The sequence below is a fragment of the Mesoplodon densirostris genome, chromosome 9, assembly GCF_025265405.1.
Source record: "Mesoplodon densirostris isolate mMesDen1 chromosome 9, mMesDen1 primary haplotype, whole genome shotgun sequence".
NCBI lineage: Eukaryota > Metazoa > Chordata > Mammalia > Artiodactyla > Ziphiidae > Mesoplodon > Mesoplodon densirostris.
This window is the reverse complement of record NC_082669.1, coordinates 17795937-17822593: the sequence shown is the minus strand read 5'-3', so window position 1 is coordinate 17822593 and position 26657 is coordinate 17795937. Positions and strand designations below refer to the sequence as shown.

Here is a 26657-nt window from a genome sequence, read left to right as displayed (position 1 = left end):
CCGCGGCCTCCCAGGCCCGCCTCCCGGAGCCCACCCCGCTTGCCCTTTCTCGCGGCCGGGCAGCTCTGTCTTGTCGGTCCCCCTCCTCCTCTGCCCTGCCGTCCTGACTCTCTTTCCCTCCTTCCCTCAGAGGATGTCCTCCTTCCAGCTCAACCTCAACCCGCTCAAGGAGCCGCTCGGCTTCATCAAGGTCCTCGAGTGGGTGAGTGCAGCCCGCGCCCCCCGGGCGGGGAATCGCGCCGCCGCTCCCGCTCCGGTTCCGGCCCGGCCGGCGCCCTCGGCGGGGAGGCTGGGGGCTCCGGGAGCCGGGGCGCGGCTCGCTCCGCGGGGGAAGCGAAGCCGCCGTCTTCCCCGAGACGGGACCGGACGGGACTGGAATCGCTGGGAGGGGACAGGAGGCCGCGGCCTGGGCCCGCGCGGGGCGGGAACGCCGCGGTCGGCGTCGAATCATGGGTCCCTCGGCTGCCTCCGTCCCAGGCGGAGCCGCCCTCCCACACCGAAGCTCACCTCTGGGTATCCCTCGGGGAGTGGTGGTTCAAATTTCTCTTTGGCTTCACTGCTTCCCGCGAGGGAAGAGAAAACTTCCTCTTGCGGTCTAACCGAAACCCAGCGGGCCGGAGTAGCACCCCGGCCGGCGCTGCCTTTGCGCCTCCGGTAGAGCCCGTGCATTTCTGCCCCGTGCGGACTGGAGGCCGCGCTCCGTCGAAAGCTGGTGTGCCTTCCCCAAGTGATCTGACGAGCTCCGGGGTCTTAATTTGTTTTTAAGATTGGCCCCAAGTTAAAAATGGATAAAAATAAACTGTGGGTCAGGGAAGCGGGCGGGGGTGGGCGGAGTAGGGGAGAAGGTGTAAGCAAAATGCGTTGTGAGTCCGGTCGACTGAAACACAAGTTAGGAATCGCCATCCAGTTTGTTTTAGGTATTTCCCAGCAATATCCTGCAGTCAGCTCTTAGTCCTTCCTTGGGAACACTCTCAGTCATTAGCATCAAAGCAGATTTATTACTTCGGCCTTGGTGATGATCAGTCACTTTGGAGGAGTTGGTGAATACACCAGGCACTGCACAGTGCCTTCGGAGTTCGTGGCCTAGGACATATTCCAGTGGTGGCTTTCAGGCCCGTATTAATAGGCAGCTGGCATCTGTCCAGCGTGCAGGCAAGTTGCTTGTTCAGCCAGCAGCCTTTTACATCCGTAACTCTTCAACCCCGTATGTTAGTGATAAAGTGGTGAAGAGTAAGAACTTACGATTTTCTGTTTTAAATAACCTGCCGAGGATGTTTTTTTAAAGTAACACAGAAACTCACATTCTCTAATGGGTGCTCAATCTGATTTCCTTCCTGCACCCAAGGGTTCCTACGTTTCCTCCAAAGTTTTACTTGGTGTTTTCTGAAAGCTGAAATAGTGCTAATTGCACACAAATGTTTACTTTAAAGACACTTAAATGTATATATTTAGGGTTCTGTTAAGCCTAAGCCCAGATTTAAATATAAAGAAGATTCTTATTTGAGTATATAAAAATTTTAAATTGCAGGAGGAAAAACATTTAACTGAGCTAATCAAATATCAGGTTTAAGAAAAAGTCTTATTATACCTAGTAGTTTAATATCATTGAGGGTTATAATTAAATTTATAATTAACTTAAAATTTCACTTAAATGAAGAGGCAGTTGTTTATATTTATGCTTATATTATTTGTCAATTTTTTAAAATGTAGACTTAATTTTTTTCTTAATATTTTCCTTAATATTTTAAAACAGTGATAAGTTTATTAGTGATCATAGGTCTGACATAATTTGAAAAATGTCCTTTTTAAACTTAAGGAAATACTACTTTCAGTTTGAACAACTTACTATTACACAAGAGAATCTTTTATGAAAAGAGTATTCGTTGTTCATGGTGTAGAGAATATTCAACAAATATTTGAGTGTGTTTTATATATAGGTGCTGAGCTAAGCACTAGCACTAGACCATGTGAATAAAACATGGTCTTTTCCTCATGACCTAATAAGAAAGATATGAAAACAAATATGAAAGTGCCATATGGCCAATACTATAATAAAGGTATAGGCAAAGTGTAGTAGGTGAAAGGAAGGAGAAATCGATTGCTTGGAGGTGCTGGAGAATTTCATAGATGAAAGAACACTTGAAGGATGATTACGAGTACTTGTTCACTTGGGGAATGGTTGGGGAGTGGCTTTCCAGGCAAAGAGAATCTTACGTTCAGTGGTGTGAAAAGTTGAAGCAGCATAACCCTATTTAAAAGTAATTGGGGTTGACTGGAACGTATACCGGGAGGGATGGTGTGGTTTGAGATGACTCTGAAAGGTTTCAAAGGGCTTGCAGAATAGTTTGGAGTTTATCCTATGGGCCAGTGGTTCTTAATCCTTTGGGTTAACCTTTGATAATCTGGGCCCTTTCCTTAAGAAAATGCATATGTGCAGGTACAGAATTTTGGGTTGTTTATCGTACAGCTTCCATCTAAGCCCAGAAGTCCTACCGTGTAGGGTGGATTCACTCATTCAAGAGTAAATAAACATGTGAATAATATAATTAGATTTGCCTTTTAGAAGTTTTTATTTTGTCAGCAGTGTGCGGGATGAATTGGAGAGGAAAGGTCATAATTGAAGAAAGGGAAATCTGTTGTTTGAAACATAATGAAGGCCTAAAACTAATTGCAGTGGGACTAGAAAAGAGAGGTTTGGAAATTAGAATATATTTGTAGGGTGAAGAAAAGGGAGGGCTGTAAGATGACTGCCATATTTCTGACTCGGATTAGTAGTGGCACATCTGTCTAAGACAGATCACTAAGGAGAAGCAGCAGGTGTTTGGTGAAAGGTCAGTAAGGTTTTGAATGATTGAGTTTGTGATCTCTTTAGAGCATATAAGTGGAGGTATCCTGTAGACAGTTAGATACGTGGATCTAGAGTTTAAAAGACAAGTATGGGCTGGAGATTTCAGCAGGTATTTGGCAGCAAAGGAAGAAGGTATTGTTAGGAAGATGGAGAGGAATAACATCTTAGCATCACTATTAGAGATATTTCAAGAAAAGAGTACTCAGCAATATTAGGTGCAATAGGTTAAGAAAAATAATTACTAAAATGCACCCCTTGATTTTGGTAATCAAGAGGCTTTAGTAAGAGCAGTTTTGGTAAAATCAGAAACCAGATGGTAGTAGGCTGAATGGATGTATGGTAGGAAAGAGAAGACAGTGAGAGGAGACCACTATTTGACCGTGAAGATGGGAGAGATGGGGTGGTAACCTGTTTTAAAGATGGGAATGATTGAATGTGTGTGTGCGCGCTGTAGAGAGGAGACTTGTGAATAGAAGGTTTAAAACAGAGGCAGAGAGGAATAAGACAAGGTTCTAGAGGAGAAAGGCCCATAGTAGGAATTTTTAAATGTGTTTTGAAAAAATTGTTCAAGTTTCATAAGGTGTTGATTGAGATGTATGTGTTACCTCTAAAAATAGTCAATAAATACGTTACAAACAAATCTAAAATCTAGATAAAGGCTGCATACTATCCATATAACTACAAGAATAATTCCCCAAATCAGCTTACCTTTAGCAATGTTCTAGAAGATGTTAGACTAAGATATAACCTGATAATATGTAACTTTCAAGGGGTCACAAATATGAAGGCCTCATAGACATGAAGGCAAGTACCCAGTAAATATTTATTGACAAAATAAAAATACAGTCACCAAAGCAGAAGCATTTCTATTTTGCTTCTAAACTGTAGCCACCATGCTTATATATATATATATATATATATATATATATATATATATATATATATATAAAAATCTACTTTAATCTACTTCTGGCCCTTAGTTACAGTGCCTGGCAGTGACATTGCCTCAGTTCTGTTTGTGTAATAAGTACTCAGTAAAGGTTGAATTTTTGTTGTACTTTTATGGGAATAGCAATACTTCACAGGGCTGTTGGAATGACTGAGTTATAAATATGTGAGTGATGATAATGTATTTGAACAGTTCTTAGTAGGTTCTTCAGAACTGAAATGCTGTGTTTCTAGGAAGACTAGATCCAGACAGTGGATACAATTTGAGCCCTATATGACTAACATATCTTCCGGTCCTTCAAGATCACTAAGTTCTCGTTTACATATTTTAAACTTTAGAAATGGTATATTGTAGACTTTTCATTTGTTTGCATGTTTTCCTGCTTTTAGCAGCCTGTCAAGGTAATAAGATAAAATTTAAGTGAGATTAGATGCCCCACGTGTAGGAGTTGAACATGGAAGTAAAAAGGCAAGGGTTAATGTTATCAAAGCAGCTTTTTCAATTATTTAATATTTTTCTAGTAAATTTTAATTTGGATCTTACTTTGTAGTCAGTTATCACTAGAGTATTTAGATTAAAGTTTTTCATTAAAATGACTTTATCTCCTTTTAATATCTCCTAGAACACTGTGTTTTGGACTTTCTTGCTACTTAGGGTGAGCACTGGTCAAATGTTTAGCTCTAAATAAGTCTAAGTAAGTAACATGCTTTCCTAATTCTACACACACAAAATTGTGGAAGAGATACTGTTTGGGAGTATATAAAGGAATTATAGACTAGTTAGGTTGAATTTTAGAATTATGAATATTTTTGTGCTGGCCAAGTTTACTCTCAGTGTTAACAGGAGATATTTATTGAGTCAATATATGTTCTAGGGCTTTACCTGTATTTTCTCATTTAATTTTCTGACAACCTATGAGGGTTGTTATCTCTATATTACATGTTACCATTGTCATCTCCATGTTACTGAGGCTTAGAGAAATTAAGTAATGTACTCAGATCCCATGATTGTGATTACTACATCCTGGACTCAGTCTGTTCTTAGTCTTTTCGGTAACTTACCTTTGTGTTTCTGATTGGTCTTTTAATAAATTAATGAAAAGATTACCCAAAATTTCAGGCTTAAGAAACAAAAACATAAGGTACCTGAAGTAATTTTTTTCTTGTTACATGCATGTTTATAACAGGATCTTAGGAGGAGTTAAAAACAAGTAGGGTTTTCTTGATTCATTTATCAAGTTTGAATTTTTTTTCTGATTTTATAAAGTTTTACTTTTTTTTTTTTTTGCGGTACGTGGACCTCTCACTCAGCGGCCATGGCTCACGGGCCCAGCCGCTCCGTGGCATGTGGGATCTTCCCAGACTGGGGCACGAACCCGTGTCCCCTGCATCGGCAGGCGGACTCTCAACCACTGTGCCACCAGGGAAGACCTTTTTCTGATTTTATACTTACAATTAATGAGCCAATTCAAAAGAACATTTAAAAACATTACTTTGGGGTAAATTTTTATCCAGGAAAATTAGTGTGAAAAACGATGAGTAAGAAAACCCATAACCATTTAAGCATTACACATATCAATTTGTTTAAAAAACAAACTTTCAGAAATATGTACTAGTTTATCTAAAATACTCTAAAAGTTTAGTCATCCCAAGTAGATTATAGGATTTTTACAAACAGGGACAATGTTTTATTCTAATTTTGTGGTTATAATATAGCACAGAGGAGCAGCCTAGAAAATACAAATGATATTACAGAGTATAGGGGATGAGGCATACTCAGAATGATGTTTGTTTCATCCATTTGCTTAATACTTAAATTTTTAGGCTATCAGTCTATGGCACAGACTACCTTTTAAGAAACTTATCTTTCTCTTAACCTTGCCATTTGTGTTCACTTTTTTCCCCTATTGTAGAAAGGGAAAAAAGGATTTCAAATGGCATTTCGTGCCTACCAGGACTCTATATACATGTAAAACTTGTAATAGACTTACTGACTTACCACTGTGCCTTTGCTCTCTGTTTCTTCTACCTGGAATCCTCTTAGTGTTTGCCTTGAACCCTCTCATGGGATATACTAGATGTTTTTTTCATAGACTATATATATATATATATATATATATATATATGTATATATATATATATATATATACACACATATATATGTGTGTGTGTGTGTGTGTGTTGTCAGTGGTTTTAGAATGTACATATATACACATACACACTCACTTCACACATACAAATAGCAATCTCTTATAAAACATTAAAGGGAAAATTAAGATAACAGAGCAGTGCTTTAATACAGTGGTTCCCAAAACACTTTGGTCTGAGAACCCCTTTATACTCCTAAATATTGAGTGCCTCAAAGAGCTTTTGTTTATGGGGTTGTATCGATTGATACTTACCATGTTAGAAATTTAAGCTGAGACATTTTAAAAATATTTTTTTTAAATAATGATAATTAATCACTTGAAAGTTTGATTACATGAATGGCGACAAATGCTTCTGGTTTTCCTTGAAGTGAAAGGCTCATCTTTTTCAAGAAAAAGATCTGACAAATATGCAAGTCTGAATACCTATATTTTGTTTATTACTTTTCCAAGTAAAAATAGTATTTAACGAAAAAAGTGACTAGTTCAGCAAACAACTCAGTTGTTTAAATGCTTTCCCTGCAGACAACCATTGTATTTAGGTATGCCGTAATAGTGGGGTTTTTTGTTCGTTTGTTTGCTTTGAAGTATAGATGATTTACAATGTTGTGTTAGTTTCTGGTGCACAGCAAAGTGATTCAGTTATACATACATATATATATGTATACTTTTTCATATTCTTTTCCATTATGGTTTATTACAGGATATTATAGATCCCTGTGCTATACAGTAGGACCTTGTTGTTTATCTATTTTATATATAAAAGTGTGTATCTGCTAATCCCAAACTCCTATACCCCACCCCCCTATTTCCCCTTAGGTAACCATAAGTTTGTTTTCTATGTCTGTGAGTCTTTGTTTTGTGAATAAGTTCATTTGTATCATATCTCAGATTCCACATATAAGTGATATCTTATGATATTTATCTTTCTCTTTCGGACTTCATTTAATATGATCATCTCTAGGTCCATCCGTGTTGCTGCAAATTGCATTATTGCATTCTTTTTTATGGCTGAGTAGTATTCCGTTGTATTTATATACCACATCTTCTTTATCCATTCATCTGTTGATGGACATTTAGGTTGATTCCATGTCTCGGCTATTGTAAATGGTGCTGCTATGAACATCAGGGTACACGTATCTTTTCAAATTAGTTTTCTCTGATATATGCCCAGGAGTGGATTTGCTAGATCATATGGCAACTCTATTTTTAGTTTTTTGTTTTTTGTTTTTTTTTGCGCCGGCCTCTCACCGTCGCGGCCTCTCCTGCTGCGGAGCACAGGCTCCAGACGCGCAGGCTCAGCAGCCGTGGCCCACGGGCCCAGCCGCTCCGTGGCATGTGGAATCCTCCTGGACTGGGGCATGAGCCCGCGTCCCCTGCATTGGCAGGCGGATTCCCAACCACTGTGCCACCAGGGAAGCCCTATTTTTAGTTTTTTAAGGAACCTCTGTAGTGTTTTCCATAATGGCTGCACCAGTCTACATTCCCACAGCAGTGTAGGAGGGTTGCCTTTTCTCCACGCCCTCCCCAGCATTTAGTATTTGTAGACTTTTTGATGACTGTTGTTCTGACTGGTGTGAGGTGATACATCATTGTCCTTTTGATTTGAGGTTCCCTGATAATTAGCGTGAGCATCTTGTCATGTGCCTATCAGCCATCTGTATGTCTTCTTTGGAGAAGTGTCTACGTCTTCTGCCCATTTTTTGATTGGGTTGTTTTGTTGTTTTGTTGTATGAGCTGTTTGTATATTTTGGAAATTAAGCCCTTGTCGGTTGCATCGTTTACAAATATTTTTCCCAGTCTGTAGGTTGTCTTTTCATTAATAAAAGTATTTGCACATCCTACTTCATCACACAGAATATTAAGAAGACTCAAGTGTCAGGATTTAATAAAAGTAACAATTTTTCTGCTTCATCAAAGACATTCTTAAGTAAAACTGGCTTTTTTCCTTTAACTGCAAATGCATGGCAGTGAAATAACAGTTTGATGCTTTTGCTGATTCTTACTAAAGCCCAGCAGTTTTACCCACCAATGCTTTTGCGCATATCAGCGCAAATGTCAACGTAGTGTAAAAAGCAAATAATGTTGTAATAATATTGTAAAAATATTTTTGACCTCATGGACTCCTTGAAAGAGTCTTGGGTATTCCCTGGGGTCCACAGACCACACATTGAGACTTGCTTTTCTAATAGAGGATAAACATCATTGGGGACCAGCAATGGAATGGAAATATGGGTGGGAGAAGGACTGTTCCTGGATCTGGGAAATAAATCTGAGAAAAAGCTTCAACCTGTTGTTTGGCTTTATAACTTCCATGGAGTGGAGTACTTAAAGAAGTAGAGAAAAAAAAAAAAAAAAAAAGGGCTTCCCTGGTGGCGCAGTGGTTGAGAGTCCGCCTGCCGATGCAGGGGAAACGGGTTCGTGCCCCGGTCTGGGAAGATCCCACATGCCGCGGAGTGGCTGGGCCCGTGAGCCATGGCCGCTGAGCCTGCGCTTCCGGAGCCTGTGCTCCGCAACGGGGGAGGCCACAACAGTGAGAGGCCCGCGTACCACAAAAAAAAAAAAAAAAAAAAAAAAAAAGAAGTAGAGAGAGAGAGAAATAGCCCCCTAACAAAGACCTGAATCAACCTACCTGCTTAAGGTCTGGATTTGTGTTAAGTGCAATATTCTCCTATGTTGGTAGTTTGCGGTCCCATCATAGGATAAGGTATTTTGTGGAGTAGGGCAGGGGTCCCCCACCCCAGCAGGAGGTAAGCGGTGGGCGGGCGAGCGAAGCTTCATCTTCCACTCTCCATCGCTTGCATTGCCACCTGAGCCATCATCCCACCCCCCCCACGCACCCCACCCCCGTCCAGGGAAAAATTGTCTGCTACGAAACTGGTCCTTGGTGCCAAAAAGCTTGGGGACCGCTGGAGTAGGGGATTAAGAAGGCCCGGTAGAAATGACCAGAAAACTACTGGGCAGGGAGATGACTTATAAAACCACTAGACCAGGATGGGGAAGGGGGAAATAACATACTCTCAAGTTGAGCTTACATCAAATATCCTAAAATACATGAAGAAAACTAATGTTTGCTTAAAAGCTCAAATTATATCAGTGGCAACAAATACTGTCAGTTTTCCGTGAAGTGACAGACTCAGTTCAAGACAGCCATCCAGATCAACAATCGGAATATTGATTCGCTCCAAAAGACATAAAAATAATAGAACTGTCTGAAATGATTTTAAAGTAAGTATATTGAGGTTCCTCAGAGACTTCTAGTTCCATACTCAGGTTCACAATTGTTTAAGAATAAAGGTGACATAAAGATGTTTTCAACAGTAATAACTGAGCTAGCAAAAATCTTCTAGCTATTTATTTCAGCAGGAACTCAAGTTTACTTCTCATGATCCAGATTCTTAAGGGTTTTGGAACTGTACTAGAAGGCTATTTAGAGCTTTCTATGATTGTCCTTTCCAAGCAGAGGGAAATCATAGAAGAGTGAAATTGAAGAACTTTGAAACTGACTTCACTGCTCAGTGCACAGGGGGAGTAAACTGAAATATTAACATCAATAACAAAATGTTTTTTAAAATGAATATCTGTGGTAAATGCTTCAGACTTTGATTTAGAAAAATCAATACCTTGGCTCCAGGCATTCTGATCTGACTGATGGTAAAGGCAAACATGCTATGATAGTTCACTTAAGTACTGAATGATCATTTGATTTAGTAAAACAGCATGCATTTGATTTGGCACACAAACCCTCATATACAATATACTTTTCGACCTATTAATATTTCTGAAGATTTCAATTATATCATTTTCCTGAACAGGTTAATCATGAAATTAAATAGCAGTGAGGACCCTGCAACTAGAAACATGTGAAAGATACCCATAAATTAGATGAGTACCAGTGTTCCCCAGTAGAACCCTCTGTGAGCTGAGCAGGGTCTGAGAATAGGAACTAGGACTGGGACTCTGGCTGACTCTGTCACTGTAAGATTTTATACACAAAGCCCTAGTATGCATCTATGACTTAGATGCATGTTTTACTATGTCATTATCTTACGGCATATTATTTATATACATACAGGGTAAATTTCATTCATATTTCAAATTTTTAAAAATCCTTATTTCAGATATTTGTCTAATATTTTCTTTTCTTTTTCTTTCTTTTTTCTTTTTTTTTGCCAAATTCTGATCTGATTAAGTAGAATCTGTTTTTACCTTGTAATGTGGCTCATGAATGCACCTCATATAGAGTATTAATGCTTCTGTTTTCTCTTTTGGACATGAGGTTTTGTCTTATCACTCAGTAGTTTCTGTGAAGACATTTTTAAGCCACCAGTCCATTTTGTGAAGGTTTGTTTGGTTAAAAGTAGATAATTTATTCCATAAAGACACTTAGCCAGGCACACTCACATTATTACATGAACTCTAAAAGTGGAAGAATAGGTGAAGGTATCACTGTCTGTCCTTCTCTGTTATGTTCCTTACCTTCAGGATACCCAGCATACTGCCCCGACATCTGACTCTCTGACATACAGACCCAGCATGGGTTTCAGCAGTATATTAATTTTAATAAAGCTTTATTTCCTTGTTTAAGTCTAAAAGTAGATATAAATAGGCATATTTTCTTCTTGTACACCAGTTAGATGAGTACTCCAGTCTATTTTAGAGAGTAGTATTCTAGAGGACCAGATATTAGGTATAGAATATAGATATTCTAGATATCTAAATTAGTGAGGCATCTGTCGTGTCACTAATGTGGGTCCAGTGGGCAGAGAGGTAAGTAGAACTTGAGGCCGTCATAATGAATATGGAACCTTTTGACCTGAATAGAAGCTTGCTGTCCATCCTGTCCCTGGATTCTTACTAGTTACTGTACAGGTGGAATTTCATATCAGCAGTTTCAGTCATTCTATATGGGATAGAGAGAGAAGGGGGAATTAGTTTCATAAGTGGCAAGGAAGTATAAATCAGCATACTAGAACACCTCATTTTAGACGAGAAGTACAAACTGAAGTGCTGATAGGAACCCCTCATAAAGGAAATGAGTGAAACAAGTGTTTGGGAGAAAAAAGAGTAGTGGAAGTTCATTGATTACTGGTAACTAACAGGCATCCTGAGGGTTGTAGAGACGACAGAGAGTGACAGCGGTCTGGAAAGCACCTACCCTGTCTTAGGCGTCATCTGTCACTCATTTCCATGTGATTGTTGCTTTATGGGGATATAGGTCAGATACTGGCATATCTTTATCCACACCCACACAGGAAATCCAAATTTTTATGTGCAACATGCTGATATGAAAATATTGACAACAAATTCACATTTTTCCTGAATACTGGGAAAACCACAATCTATCTTCTGGCCAGGTTTCACCCATGGGCTGCCGGTATGTAACTTCTCATCGAAATCAGAGTACTAGTGCAATATAGGGAGAGGTGAGATGGTTGGATAGTTTACCCTCAGATTGTTTGTACTTCACTTAGTAAAAAGTGTGTACCTTATCCCTTTTTTCCCATAAGATAAAGACCAAAATGGCAAACATGACATTTATTTACCCTCATAACAAAAAGAGAAGCTTGAAATAATGAGTATGTAAGACTTGAAATATGGTTTTATTTGTACATTATTGGAAATTGATTTTTTCCCTTTAATTAAGCAGTTATTTAGTGAGCATTTGGTGTTGTCAGGCCTGCTAGGTAGGCACTGAAAATCCTGAATAAAAGCAAATGCAAAGACATGACAGTCTGCCAAGGGAGAGAGAAAGGCAGTAGTCTTAAAAGCAATAAGCTGGGCCTCCCTGGTGGCGCAGTGGTTGAGAGTCCGCCTGCCGATGCAGGGGATACGGGTTCGTGCCCCGGTCTGGGAGGATCCCACGTGCCGCGGAGCGGCTGGGCCCGTGAGCCATGGCCGCTGGGCCTGCGCGTCCGGAGCCTGTGCTCCGCAACGGGAGAGGCCACAGCAGTGAGAGGCCCGCATACCGCAAAAAAAAAAAAAAAAAAAAAAAAAAGCAATAAGCTGTGGTACAGTATGCCATTGATATACTAATTTTTGTATTAAATGGGAAACTAGTTTTTATCATTTTTGCTTTTGGGTTTTTGTTTTGTTTTGTTTTTTTTAATAAGGCAAGATACACAAGAAAAATGCCTATAATAGAGGTAGTGAACTCAAGTCTATCTATTCAGCCCAGGAGACAGAACAGTACCACCACAAGGAACTGGGCAGGGCCTTAAAGGATGAGCTTCTTGGAGAACCAGGGTGGGGGCAGAGATGAGGAATCCTGGCAGAATAAACACACATATCCAAGACATAAATACCTGGTGTGTTTCAGGAACAGTAAATACGGTATATAGTGCAGTGTGACAGAGTTGTACAGGACCTGGCAGGCAGTATAGCATATAAATCTAGAAGGATAAAGTTATGCCAAATTAAGAAGTTTGGGCCTAAAAAGAATTTTTTTTTCCCTTAAATTTAGATCTGGAAAGCCACTGAGGAAATCTCTTCAAACAGGGGGGTGACATGACCAGATTTTTATTTCATATCAGTGTGACATCACTCTAAACAGCTCTGTTGGATAGAAACACAGTGCAAACTACAAATGCCAGCCATACAGTAACTTTAAGCATCTTACTAGCCATCCTAAAAGAGTGAAAAGAAACAAGTGAAATTAATTTTAATAATACATTTTACTTAACCCAATATATCCAAAATATTATTGTTTCAACAAGTAATATAAACAATTATTGATGAGATATTTTACATTCTTTTTTCATACGAAATCTTCATAAACCATGGTATAGTTTACACTTAACAGCCATCTCATTTCAGACTAGCCATTTTTAAAGTGCTCAGTAGCCACATGTGGCTTATGGCACCTTACTGGATACTGCAGCTCTAAAGCCCACAGTAAAAGATGAATGGTGTTGGGAATGAGTTTAAAAGTGAAAGGAGGAGTCTGCTGGGTTAGTCCCAGGGAAAAATGGTGCGGGCCTGAACAAAGACAGTGGCAGGAGTGATGTAGACAAGTAAACAGAGCTTTTAAAAGAATGGCATTATACCCTGTGTAATCTTTTTTTTTTAATTCTTTTTTTTTTTAATAGAAATTTATGTATTTATTTTTGGCTGCGTTGGATCTTCGTTGCTGTGCGCGGGCTTTCTCTAGTTGCAGCAAGGAGGGGCTGCTCTTTCGTTGCGGTGCGCAGGCTTCTCATTGCGTGGCTTCTCTTGTTGCAGAGCTCAGGCTCTAGGCGCGCGGGCTTCAGTAGTTGTGGCATGCGGGCTCAGTAGTTGTGGCTCATGAGCTCTAGAGTGCAGGCTCACTAGTTGTGGTGCACAGGCTTAGTTGCTCCGCGGCATGTGGGATCTCCCCGGACCAGGGCTTGAACCCGTGTCCGCTGCATTGGCAGGCGGATTCTTAACCACTGCGCCACCAGGGAATACCCGCTGTGTAGTCTTAGGCAACTTTTTTTCTTTCCCACTCAGCGTTAGGTTTCTACAATTCATCCTTGTTGAAGTAGGTAGCTGTAGTTTGTACATTTTCATTGCTATGTAACTTCCCATTGTAAGTACTGTATATCAATATATTTTATCTACTTTCCTGTTGCTTCCCCTCCCCATATTTTGATATTATAAACAATGTTACTGTGAACGTTCTTGTGCACATGATGTAGTATGCATGAGCAAGAGTCTCTCTTAGGTCTGTATACATAGATACTAATCGTTTGTGACATTATCGCAAATACTTTCTCCTAGTTTATAGCTTGTTTTACATTCAGAAGCTGACTTTTGATTTAAAAAGAAACCTCTTTTTCTGTAGTTGAATTTAACAATCTCTGTGGTTAGCTTTTTTTTTTCTTAAGAAATTCTTCCCTTCTCTGTGATCACAAGTTTTCTTTTATATTGTCTTCATAATTTTTAGACTCACTTTTTACATTTAAGACTTTAGCCCATCTGGACCGTCCTTCCCTGTGTTAGTTATTGATTTCAAATAACAAATTACCCCAAGCTTAGTACTTAAAACTATAGACAGTTTATTATCTCACAGTTTCTGTGGGTCAGGAATCTGGGAGTGGCTTAGCTGAGTTGTTGCAGCTCAGGGTCTCCCAGGAGGTTGGCTTGGGTTGCAGTCATCTCAGGCCCCCCTCTAGTTCACTAATATGACTGTTGGCAAGCCTCAGACAGTATACTTTCAAGGTCCCTCACATGGTTGATGGTAGTCCTCGGTTCCTTACCCACATGAGTCTATAAGTTGCCTGAATATCCTCCCAGCATGGCAGCTGGCGTCCCCCAGAGCAGGTGATTCAAGGGAGTGAGAAATGAAGACAGAAGCTGTAGTCTCTATTACCTTACTTCAGAAAGAACATCCCAGTCCTTTTACCATATTCTGTTCACTAGAAGCAAGTCACTGTGTCCTATCCACATTTAAGGGGGGAAAAATTAATCTCCACCTCTTGAGGGGAGGAGTATCAAGGAGTTTGTGGTGACATCTTTAAAACCACCATTCTCTTTTCCCTAGTGCCCTACAGTGCCAGCTCTGTTAGATATAATTTGTCTGTACACACAAATCTATTTCTGGCCTCTTTATTCCATTGATTCAATTTGTGTATCCTGTTTCTTTTTTCTAATTCTAAACGCAGGTATATACCCGAGACTCATTTCCTGGCCTTCTGTTTTCACTCTGTGTATTCCTGCACATTTATGCTAAGAGGGTATCTATTCTTCTTTCTTTATTTTTTAACTCTTTTAACTGAAGATTCCAAACTACGTGCGGACATTATACCAAACTCTTCATATCTATAACCAGATTCCTTTTCATATATCTCTTCTTCATGGAAAAAAAAGTTTCATGGATAGTTATGATCCTGATTATGGCCTGATTCGAGGTCCTGGATTAATCCATGAGAGGCATTATATCAGTGTTCAACAGTATAGGCTTTGATACCAGACCTGTACTGAATTTTATGTATTTGCTGGATGTCTGTGACCTTGAGCAAAACAAAGTTCCTGCCCTCTTTGAGTTTACATCCTAGAGAAAAGTGGGCAAACAAATAATGAAGTACTGTCAGGCACTGGTAATTACAATGGAGGAAAACTAGAGCAGTACAAGTAAAGAGAATAGATAGTGTGGGGTGGTAGGGGCACTGTTATTTAACATAGTGAGGTTAGGGAAAGGCCTGGCCTCTCTGATAAGGTCACATTGGAACAGGAAGCTGTGAAGTAGGAAGTTAGCCATGTATTCCAGGCAGAGGGAATAGTTCAGTGCAAAGGTTCTGAAGGAGTTTATCCCATGTGTTTAAGGAATAGCAGGGAGACCATTTGTGTAAAGAGATTTGGCAAGGGAAAAAGTAGCAACGTGAGATGAGAAATGTTAAAGGAGGAAAGGATCTTGTAGACCATTATATGAACATTGATTTTATTTGGAGAGAACCCTGAAGCCATTGGAGAGTTTTGAGCAGACAATAAAGGTTTCTGCCTTACATTTTTAAAAGATGATGCTGGCTGATGTGTTGACAGTAGACTGAAGCAGGAGCAGGGACAGGAGTAGGGAGCATCAGTTTCAAAGGCTGTCACCATATAATTCAGGCCAGAGGCGATAGTGGTTTTGATCAGGATGTTGTGATGGTGGTGGTAAAAAGTGATCAAATTCCAAATATATTTTATAAATAGAGCCATCAGCATTTGCTGAAGCATTGAGCTCTTGGTCACTACACTGTATCTGGGTTTTTTGTTTGTTTTGTTTTGTAGAAAATTCGTAAGATACAAATAGAAAAAGGAATTATCTTTTGTCTTCTGTTCAGAGGTGACCACATAAAATTTTGGTGCATAGACTTTTTAGTTTTTGTTGTGTGTGTATGCACAGATGTAGACTCATGCACAACACATTGCTTAAACAAACTTTATATGTATTGAACCATTTTCTTTATCATTAGATATTTCCTAACATTTTAATGACTGCATAATGTTCCCTTGTGGAAATGAATTACAGTATATTTGATTCCCTGTCAATATTTAGGATGCTTTCGGTTTTTTTCCTGTTTGAATAGCATTTGAGAAAACACTATTACATTTCTTTAAGCATATTTATGATCAGGAAAACAAATTTCCAACTACTTTTTGAGACCTCGAAATACCCACAAGTGAGGCCTTATAAGCTCATGAAATAAGATCTCTTCTTTGCTTGTAGTCTCTTGGCTTTATAGTTACCCTTAGGTTCCGAATAAAATACCCCCAATTTACCCCCTTTTAATTTTGATACTAATAAATAAGGCTTCCTCTGAATTTCATACTAATATTTAGTGGGTACACTGTAATTTGAGCAAATGTATTTTTTTAACTTCTTTATTGGAGTATAATTGCTTTACAATGGTGTATTAAAATGTATTGTTATATGGACTGTTATACCAGTTTCTATATTATACTCAGGAAAATAAAATCACATTTGTTGAGAGTTGCAAATAAATTTTTAAATAATTTGCACAATCTTAATTTGTAAATAAGAATTCTAAGAATGTTAGTGAGCCAATTTTTAATAATCACTGTGTTTAAAATTTTAATGGCCTATGTTTGGGTACAGTAATGCTTCTTTTCTTTTTTGGTCTCACTTTGTGTAGATTGCTTCTATCTTTGCTTTTGCCACCTGTGGAGGTTTTAAGGGCAAAACAGAAATTCAAGTGGCTTGTCATACTAATAAATCTTCTGACAATAAAACGATTACAGCTGCTTTTGGTTATCCATTCAGGTGAGTTATTTGTTTGTTTTTATGGTTTAACAACTCTTTTTGACTCATTAAAATTTCCAACAACTTACTGATCTTGGGGGGTAGAAATTGTTTAATTGCATGCTCATTTGTAAGTAGTGATCATTGCTATTGAAAGTGTGATGCGTGGGACCAGTACCTGTCTGCAGACTATTTTCTTGGACTGTGATGAAATAAATACAGAAAATGACAGTAAGCATTTAGAAACTTTCATATGATGTTGCCTTGACACTTTTATTCTGTCATCCCACAGTGGACTGGAAATTTCAAAACAAAACAAGCCTGCTCTATCACCTTAGTTTGAGAGGCCATGTTGTGGAAGCAAACACAACTTCTGAAAAATCCAAATTTCTCATGTATTTGCAATTACTAAATAATAATGTGCATTATATAGCTTCAAGACATGTATTTATGTAAAGTGAAAAGCTCCTTGTGTTTCTTTCACTAGCATAAAACTTTATTTTCTGAATATTTATTTTATGACTATTTTGTTTGTAAGTTCTGTTTGACCTCAGTATTCATTAAAAGGTTTATTGGGTGTGTCCTGTGTTTAAGTCAGGGTGTGAATCTTCTTCCACTTACTAACTACTTACTTGACCTCTCCAGGACTCAATTTTTCTGTTCAATAAATTTAAATCTTCTAAGGTTGCTTTGATGATTAAATAAAATCTTACATTAAAGATATGTCAGATAGCAAGTGCTTGGTAATCAGTCATTTCCTCTCCATCTCTCAATCCTTCTCTTATAAAATTCCAGTACAAGGAACAGTTACAGCCTCTTTGGTGATAAGTGCTTTTGTGATTTATGGATAGGGAAAATTAAAGACTTTGTGGAGTTAGCAGCTAATTAACGCAGAGTTAAAATGTGAATCATTACAACTGATTCTCCTGGTGCTAGTCACACAGACTCTCCCTCCTAGAATGGAATATCATGTCTCAAATTGTAAAGCATTTTGTAACAACGCTCTTAATCTGCTAAGTTTTTATTACAGTAAGATAGTATCTGGGTGTGAACGTGTTTAATTCAGTCTATATTCAGTCTATCATAACCAATTACGAGGTATAATTTATGATTTATGTACATTTCTTATGAAAATTTTAATTTACTTAAATATTTGAATTTTTCATTTTTTTTAAAGGAAAATGTTTTAATATATTTGGGGAGTGTTTTTTTGAAATGTTATTTCAATATTCTGCCTTTCTAATACTTCTGCACTAGAAATACAGAAGATGTATTTCTGTCTCTGCTGGAAGAGTCCAAGTAATTCATCAATTTATTTGAGACTTTTTTTTTTAATAGGTTGAATGAAGCATCATTTCAGACACCTGAAGGTGTAAATGTGTGTGATATAGATTGGAAAAGTTATTTCCTTATTGGAGATTACTCTTCTTCTGCACAATTCTACGTCACTTTTGCAGTCTTTGTCTTCCTGTACTGCATCGCCGCGCTTCTGCTCTATGTTGGTTACACAAACCTGTATCGTGATAGTCGAAAACTTCCCATGGTTGTAAGTAATCACTTTCTTTTTATAAAAAGAATAATTTATATAAGATATTAGTATACATTATATTTGAATTTAGATATGGATTTTCTTACACTGGAAAAAAGAGTTCTTGGCATAAACCAGTTTCATTGTGTTTTGACCTGTGTTTGCCAAGAGGTTGAGCTTGCTCTCCTTGTCATGTTTAACCCAATTCTTGTAGCCTGTTTGGAGCACTTTCTCTGTACTCTGTAGAGTACAGAGGTTTTTTTGTTTGTTTCTGTTTTAACCTGAAAAGAACTCAAATATGTGATAGAGCATATTAGGGTGCAAGTAGCAGAGAAATTAAGTAGAAATTAATGCCTTTGATTCGAAGAATTGCTGACCATGCTAGTAGTCCCATAACTGTGTTCCTGTTTCTTATCTTTTTTCTCTTTTCTCAAAGAGACCCCCTTTATGCCTTAATTCAACTTAATAGTCTATATCAGAAATCCACAAACTATGACACACAAGTTAAATCTGACTCATTGTATTTGGGTTTTTTTTCAAATAAAGGTTTTTTGGAACAGAGCTATACCCAAATAATTTATAGATAGTCTATGACTGCTATCATGCTATAGTGTCAGAGTTAAGTCATTGTGACAGAGATCAAAAATATTTACTGTCTGGCCCTTTTCAGGAAAAGTTTGCTGGCTCCTGGTCTGTGTTCTTAAATTCTTTTTTTGTTTGTTTGTTTTTGTTTTTGTTTTTGTTTTGCGGTATGTGGGCCTCTCACTGTTGTGGCCTCTCCCGTTGCTGAGCACAGGCTCCAGACACGCAGGCTCAGTGGCCATGGCTCACGGGCCCAGCCGCTCCGCGGCATGTGGGATCTTCCCGGTCCGGGGCACGAACCCGTGTCCCCTGCATCAGCAGGCGAACTCTCAACCACTGCGCCACCAGGGAAGCCCTGTGTTGTTAAATTCTTTAATTCACAATCTGACCCAGGTAATTCTATAAGAATTATAGAATTTGGCATTAGTGGCATTCATGAGCTAATTTTGAATCTTTAAAATGGCAACAAAGGATTTGGATTTGAAGTCCTGATACCTTTTTTGGCTTCAGGTTCTACTGAGCTAGATATAAAAATAATCTCTGAGACTTAGTTAGTAAAATTGCCCTGGATTATTGGTGGCAAATCCAGAGATAAGCTGTGGTTTTAAACTGGACCTCCACTACCAAAGAATAACTACAAAGTCATTATTAGTGTTACTGACTTGAAGGGACAACAGAGGTTGTTTGTCGTGATACTGGTCATTTATATCCTGAGAAAACACTGACCACTAACATCTGCTTATTATTTGTGAAGTTACTTTAAAAGGTAGGCCAAATTATTAAATAACAGGTTTTATTTATTTACTTATTTTTAATTTTTGCTGCCTGGATCATAAGAATGCAGATGGTAAGTAAGGAATAAAACAATATTTTACCCTTCATATTTATTCCATTTCATATATCTGAGAAGAAATTCTCAAACCTGACATTTTCATAAAATATTTCTTGGTTGTTAGGTGCCTTTCAAAAAGATAGACATCAGCTTTTTAAAAAAATTTATTTTATTTTATTTATTTTTGGCTGCCTTGGGTCTTTGTTGCTGTGCGCGGGCTTTCTCTAGTTGCAAGCGGGGTCTACTCTTCGTTGCGGTGTACGGGCTTCTCATTGTGGTGGCTTCTCTTGTGGAGCACGGGCTCTAGGTGCGCGGTCTTCAGTAGTTGTGACACACGGGCTTAGTTGCTCTGCGGCATGTGGGATATTCCTGGACCAAGGCTCGAACCCGTGTCCCCTACATTGGCAGGTGGATTCTCAACCACTGCGCCACCAGGGAAGCCCCGACATCAACTTTTTAAATTTGCAGTGCCTAATCAACAGAAATTATGTATCAGTAATCTATAACTTCTGTGAACTTTACAAGCCTTATTTAAAAAAAAACTATGGTGATCATATAGTTATTATATTTTGTTAAAATTCTTTATAGTTTAAATTCCAAATGAAGACATTTCTTGCCAGTTTGTCATTATCCCAACAAATTTAAGTTAAATCTAGCAATGAGCCTTTTATTTCTTGTATTTTGTTTAGTAAGCTTTAAAAATATGACACTTTAAAAAGATTATTTATTTATTTATTTATTTAGACTGCCTTGGGTCTTTGTTGCTGCACGTGGGCTTTCTTTAGTTGTGGCGAGAGGGGGCTACTCTTTGTTGTGGTGCGCAGGCTTCTCATTGCCGTGGCTTCTCTTGTTGCGGACCACGGGCTCTAGGTGGGTGGGCTTCAGTAGTCGTGGCATGCAGGCTCAGTAGTTGTGGCACGCGGGCTCTAGAGCACAGGCCTAGTAGTTGTGGCGCACGGGCTTCGTTGCTCCACGGCTTGTGGGATCTTCCCGAACCAGGGCCCGAACGCGTGTCCCCTGCATTGGCAGGTGGATTCTTAACTCCTGTGCCATCAGGGAAGCCCTAAAAATATGACACTTTTTAAAGCAGCATTCAGATCTATTTTTGTAGAGGGTTTTTCTGTCTAATAAAATTATAAAATTGATCTAGTTGTATCATTCAGAACGTCAAAAGTAATTTTCCACCTTAGAGTAATCAATTAGTGGTCATATAGAGGAATAATCCAGAATTAGTTCCATAAGTGATTTTTTTGTTGGTATAATGTATGATGGATACTTCTTATTTGTAAAAGTCCGGCCTCTGAATTAAATTTTGGATTCAACTTTTAATTTAACTGTATAAATGTAAAGAAAATTTTTTTGTGATGCCTAAATTTTTAACTATAGCCAGATACAACATGGATTTTTTTTTTAAGTTAATGAGGGTATGCTGTTTTATCAATGTTCTCAATTCTCTGCTAAGGTATTTCTAGGAGAATTTCAACTGTGACATTTTAAAATCAACTTTAGCTTTTAAGGAAATCTAGCACTTTTTGTGGTAAGTAAGAGGAGCGTAAGGGTTCTAGGCCATGTGGAGGGTCGGAAATAGCATAAAGTGAAACTAAACAAAGATAGGGTGTCCCAAATCATAAAGACCTGTTAGGAGTCATATCCTAACTTACTGGCAGTACTAGGGCTATCACAAGCAGGTTGTGCATTGCATAACTCCACAACTAACCAGAGTCCTGAGTCGCACACACTGTCTTCAGAGGCCCACATTTCTCCCAGTTCCCCTCACCCTAAGATTACTTCGCGCATCCTTTTCAGAAAAGTACCTGCTTTTGAAATATAAGAATGTCATGCCTTAAGCCATCGACGACGTGGACATAAAGAGCATAATCAGAAAAAAACAGTGTACTTTTAATTAGGAATTTGGAAGGAAGAAACCTAAAAATTAAGAGGATTTGACATCTGTTGGTCAAAACTATGAACTTTAGCCCAGAGAGAACTTGTTTAACGTGATAATAACCTCATACTAATTATTAGTTCTTCAAAAGGCATTGTATTTCTAGCAAGTGCTTAGAAAATGTTTACCTGCAGCACAAAGTACAGCAGAGTACAGCAGCAAGAGGGGGAGTACTCCCACAGTGCAAAATATTTCAGCTATATTTCTATTCTCTTCTCTTTGATATACATTTTTTAAGAGGGCCAGTAGCAGTGGGGAGCTCAAGTGCAAAATGCAAATACATTGTACCACCATGCTTGTAAAATTAGTCATTGTTTTGGTTCTCTCATTACAAGACGTTTATTCAGTGCCATCTTGACCCGGTGGACAAGCTATATATATCACAGTTTCTATATCTCGTACATGACCACTGGTATTTATCCGACATAAATGATTAAAAGTTCGTTGGCAAAAGTAACTTAAAACTAACCAGATTTATTTAAAAAACAAAACAATTCTGTGATAAGCTCCAAAACCCATTTCTGAGCTTGGAGAGATTTTTGCTGCAGATATGTAAGAACTCACAGTCTTGAGCATATCTGAATGCTTAGAATACATAACATTAAAAGATAGAAATTTCATATTGTTCCCACTTTGGTTGTTAATTTAAAGGAAGACCAGATGAGGTGGAACTTTTACTTTACACTATCCAAATGCATACTTTAAAAAAGTGTTACTTAGGTCTTTGTAGCCAGTACTAGTTGACAGAATTCTAGTTCCCCAGCAGAATAGATTAAGGAAAATAAATTTTTTTCTTTATCTTATTAGTTCAGTAAAAGATTATCCAAAATATTAAAAACTCCGGTCCTATTCTTGGAATGTAATAAGTGGCAAAGACTTTCTTAGAAAACTGGTAGTGACAGGGTGTCTTGAGAGAGATTTTTTTTGTTGTCCCTTTCTTAATATAATGCGTATTCTTAAAATTTTGTGGTCATGAATTTAAAAAGAGACAAGTCATCCAGGATGTGTGCTTTTCACCATTTCATTATTAGAGGTAGATTTAACTAAAGTTAGAGGTTTGCCAGAGCAGTATGAGGAAGCAGGTGAAGGGTAAGGGAATTGAGAGTATATGTAAGAGATTATAATGAAAGACCTCAGAATATAAATTAAAGAGGGAAATGAAGGTGAGATTGTAGGTTTCAGTGAGGTCAAAGGATTTTTGAGGTTGGGGTGCCAGAGGGAGTAAGCTAGAAAGAGAGAGGTGATATTGGAGAGGGGGTGATTATAACAGAGATGATGGAGGTATACAGTTATTAGTGATAACAGGATCCAATATATGATCCTGAGAGGGAGAGGCTTAGATAAGTTGTGGTGAGGGCTGTGTAAAACTTTGATTTCTCCATGTGAAAATCTGACTCCTCAGGAGATAACTAAGTCTTGCTTACTGTTGTATCTCAGGCACTGGGCTGGCAATAGTCAACAGCAATGTTTGCTGTGTTGACTGTGGCCTTTTTTATGAAGTATGTTATGTCATGAAGGCCATTTCTCAGTACCATAGGGTTCATTGTGATCTCAATTCCTTCATCATGGATTTGAAATTTAGTATCTTTAAATTAACTGTTCATTATTAATTCATACTTATTTTTGCTTTAGGACTTTGCTGTTACTCTTGTTGCCACTTTTCTGTGGTTGGTGAGCACTTCAGCCTGGGCTAAAGCTCTTACAGATATTAAAATGGCTACCGGTCGCAATATTGTCCAGGAACTTCTGCCTTGTAAGCAACCCGGAGTGATATGTCATTTTGTCTCTGTGACTAGTATGGGATCCCTAAATGTATCTGTGGTAAGTATGCAGTGTTTATAAAATATGTTATTTCACTTATTAGAAAAACCTTAATAGTGATTTAAGAAAACAGTAGTTTTTAATAAATCTCTGGATGAATGTATTTTATTTTTACCAGCCTTATCAGAATCCTAGTTATCATATAATCTTTACCTTTGTAACAACAAAAAAAAGTTTGTAAAGAAAATTATTACTTGTAAATAGGTTTGAACAAGATCATGGTTGAGTCTTTCTTTTCATTAACATTGATTAGGCAAGACTTTGACCCAAAAGGCACTAATAATAGTCACTAACATTTACTAAGACTGTGTGCTAAGGTCATTACACTCATATCTTATTTAAGTTATCCAACAATTCTGAGAGGAATGTGGAAAGTGGTATTACTGTCTTCATTTTACAACTGGGAAAAAACGTAGCTCATGTGTTAATTCACCCAAGGTGACGCAACTAGTAAGTTGGCAAAGCCAAGGTTTGAACCAGATCTGACTTTAAAGCAAGCCCCTTCTCTAATCTGATTTGCTCTGGGTGTATGAAAAAAACACTTTTAGAGTTCCTTAAAAAATCCTAAATTTTTGGTCTATTTAAATTTAAGTATTATTTTGTCTGTTATTTTATCCAAATTCAGATAGATACATTATTAATATAACAAGGGTATTATTTTTAGGGAGGTCTCATGTCTTTTCAGGAAAATATTTTTCCAGTGGATAAAGTCAGTCCTGCCTTATAAAGCAATTTGATCAAACTTTTGTTTTATAACTTTGTAATCGAAAAGTGTTTTTTTTGTTTTTTTGCATATATATTGACAGTGATCTGAGATGGACAGTTTCAGAAATGTTGTTTTTATATCCAAATATACAAAAAGATAGAAAGCAGTTGGCCTTCAGTAATATGACAGTGCTCAAGCTTTTTACCTCACCCTTACCTCATAAGTCACTATTATTCTTGTATTTATAAAAAACTGAAAATAGGGTATCTTCCGTTTGTTCATCTCTGAGACTTTCATCTTGTCAGATTTATACCTAGGAAGGCTAATTCCTTTTAGGTTGACTAATGCAGGATGTGAAGTAAAGTTCTTCTGTGACTCCTTTTCTCTTCTGGCTGCAGCGGTGGAAGTAAGGGAGATGGTAGTAGGGGGATGAAGTAGGGAAATAGGAAAAGATGCACGAAGGATGTTTATAGCCATTCAGATGGGAGAAAAGTGAAAGCCCTCCCAAGGAAGGAACCATGGATTCCTATTGTTCCCCTTCACCTGGAAGCACTGAAGTCTAAATATAAAGTAATCAAAGGAAGGTTTTAGTTACTTTTCTCAAATTTAATCCCATCTTGTAATAATGAGCATGCAAAAATAAGATATGTTTTAGTCATGATTTTATATGTTACAAACTTAGAGATTTCATTGGGAATAAGTCATTATGTATCCAAATCTGGCACTGAAATGCAAAGTCTTCCTTTTTTAATTCCACTTTATGTGTAGTGCAAACTTTAAATGAAATAATGGTATACAGCCTGTAGATATTAAATATTTACAGGAAAACAAAGATAGTTATGAAATTTTAATTATATACTAGATTTCATGTTTATTTTTCTCTTTCTTAGATCTTTGGCTTTCTGAATATGATACTTTGGGGAGGAAATGCATGGTTTGTGTACAAGGAGACCAGCTTACACAGTCCCTCAAATACTTCTGCTTCCCATAGCCAAGGAGGTATTCCTCCTCCAACTGGAATATAATTGAAGGGAGAAGTACAGTACACTGTTTGAAATAGATGTCTATACTATGACCTGTTGCCAACATCTTGAGAAGCATTTTTTGTTTCTAATAAAAGTAATGGCTTTTTCAATAAATTGGTGGGTTTAAAATTTTGCTGCTTTTTTACATAAAGCTTGTGCCTTTCCTAGAAATTTAAGATGTAAATGTATTCTCACATGTGAATTTGAAAATTCTGGGGCCTGTTATGAGATGATACACATTTTTAAATGAACAGTAATTTCTTCACTAAGTTGTTTGCCTTCCAAAGTGTTTACACCTTAAGCCTTAACATATATCTCCACTCAGAAAAGAGTTACATTGTTATATCATAATAGGAAGAAAATCTCTATTGGAATATACACTACTGTAAGTTTGTACAGATCATATTCCTAAGACCTGTCTTTGTCTAAGAAAGAAAGTCTTGATTACGTAAATCATATTTAGAAAAAACATTTAGTTCACAGTTTATATCTGAACATTGTTTATATGTTATGAAAAATTTTTAATACAAAGGCTGCATGTATGTTTTATTTCTGTTTTTCTAAATGACCTACAGTACTTGACAGGTATACTAAAGTTGTTTTGGGAGTGGGGTTTAGAAATTTCTAATAGATATATAGTTAATTTAGTAATTCTCTTGCATGAGGTATAAGCTTCCATTATGCTGGTTATTTAATAGATTGGCTCTATAAGTAGAACGTGGTTCACTGAGATATTTTGATATGTATGGGCATTACTCCTAATGATATCTGTTTGCTGTCCTTTGTTGCTCATACTCCTTCAGTGCAGGCTGAGGCCTCATTTCCTTGTAACTACAGTAAAATAATCTACCTTTTTTTTGCAGACTCTATTCATAGGGTTACAAAAAATTAGGGTTGCCTTTTACTTTTGAAACATTTAACATTTATATTCAGTGAAGTTGCCATTTTGAGTTTAGTATTGATATTGTGAAAATGAATGCAGTTTGGATCTCATGTTTCTTAATGTTATTCTTATTTCACAAATGGATAAGTAAGGAATTACGCATAATAAACAAGGACCCTAAGTGGGCTCTATTATGGGTGTGCTGTCTTTGCTCACACATTTGGGTATCTTCTGACTACAGGGCTTCTTCACATTTTGCTACCTAATATTTTTGCTGTACAGGGCCCGATTTCCTACTACCAAATAATTGTTTATATGTGAAGCACATCTTACTATTGCCTTATTTTTGTTGCTTTTGTTCATGACAAGAATTGTCAATATGAGAATGTATATCTTTTATGCAACCGGCTTAATAAAGAAGTTAAAGGAAAGAGTCCACTGATTGTTATATTACAAAGAACCTTCCTCTTAAAGGCATGAGCAATGCAAAATGGAATGGATTTACAAAGCAAGAAATAGAATATCACAATAGTTTTTTTTTTTTAATATTTGGCAAGAAATAAAAGAAAAAATGCTTTGGAGACACTGGTTCTATCCTTTTTTCTTTCAATCTCATTTTTAAGATGCTTATTTCTAACTTTCAGATTAAGTTTTACCGATAAACCTTTTCTAATTGACCGTCCAATT

The 26657-nt window shown here is 37.7% G+C and overlaps 1 protein-coding gene across 1 annotated transcript; it reads left to right on the top strand.

Moving 5' to 3' along the window:
• On the top strand, positions 1-26401 carry SYPL1 (synaptophysin like 1). The gene is made up of 5 exons (XM_060108557.1): positions 1-202; positions 16542-16669; positions 17987-18194; positions 23168-23356; positions 24953-26401. The coding sequence occupies exons 1-5, from the start codon at positions 134-136 to the stop codon at positions 25085-25087; spliced, it is 729 nt and encodes a 242-aa protein (XP_059964540.1). The 5' UTR covers positions 1-133; the 3' UTR covers positions 25088-26401.
• The last annotated feature ends 256 nt before the right edge of the window (positions 26402-26657 follow it).

Bases quoted from the DNA above. Each gene is read 5' to 3' on its own strand.
- SYPL1 (XM_060108557.1), top strand. From the start codon at position 134: ATGTCCTCCTTCCAGCTCAACCTCAACCCGCTCAAGGAGCCGCTCGGC. The intron at 16,670-17,986 runs GTGAGTTATTTG...TTTTTTTAATAG, and splicing joins GCTTTTGGTTATCCATTCAG to GTTGAATGAAGCATCATTTC. The intron at 18,195-23,167 runs GTAAGTAATCAC...TTTTTGCTTTAG, and splicing joins GTCGAAAACTTCCCATGGTT to GACTTTGCTGTTACTCTTGT.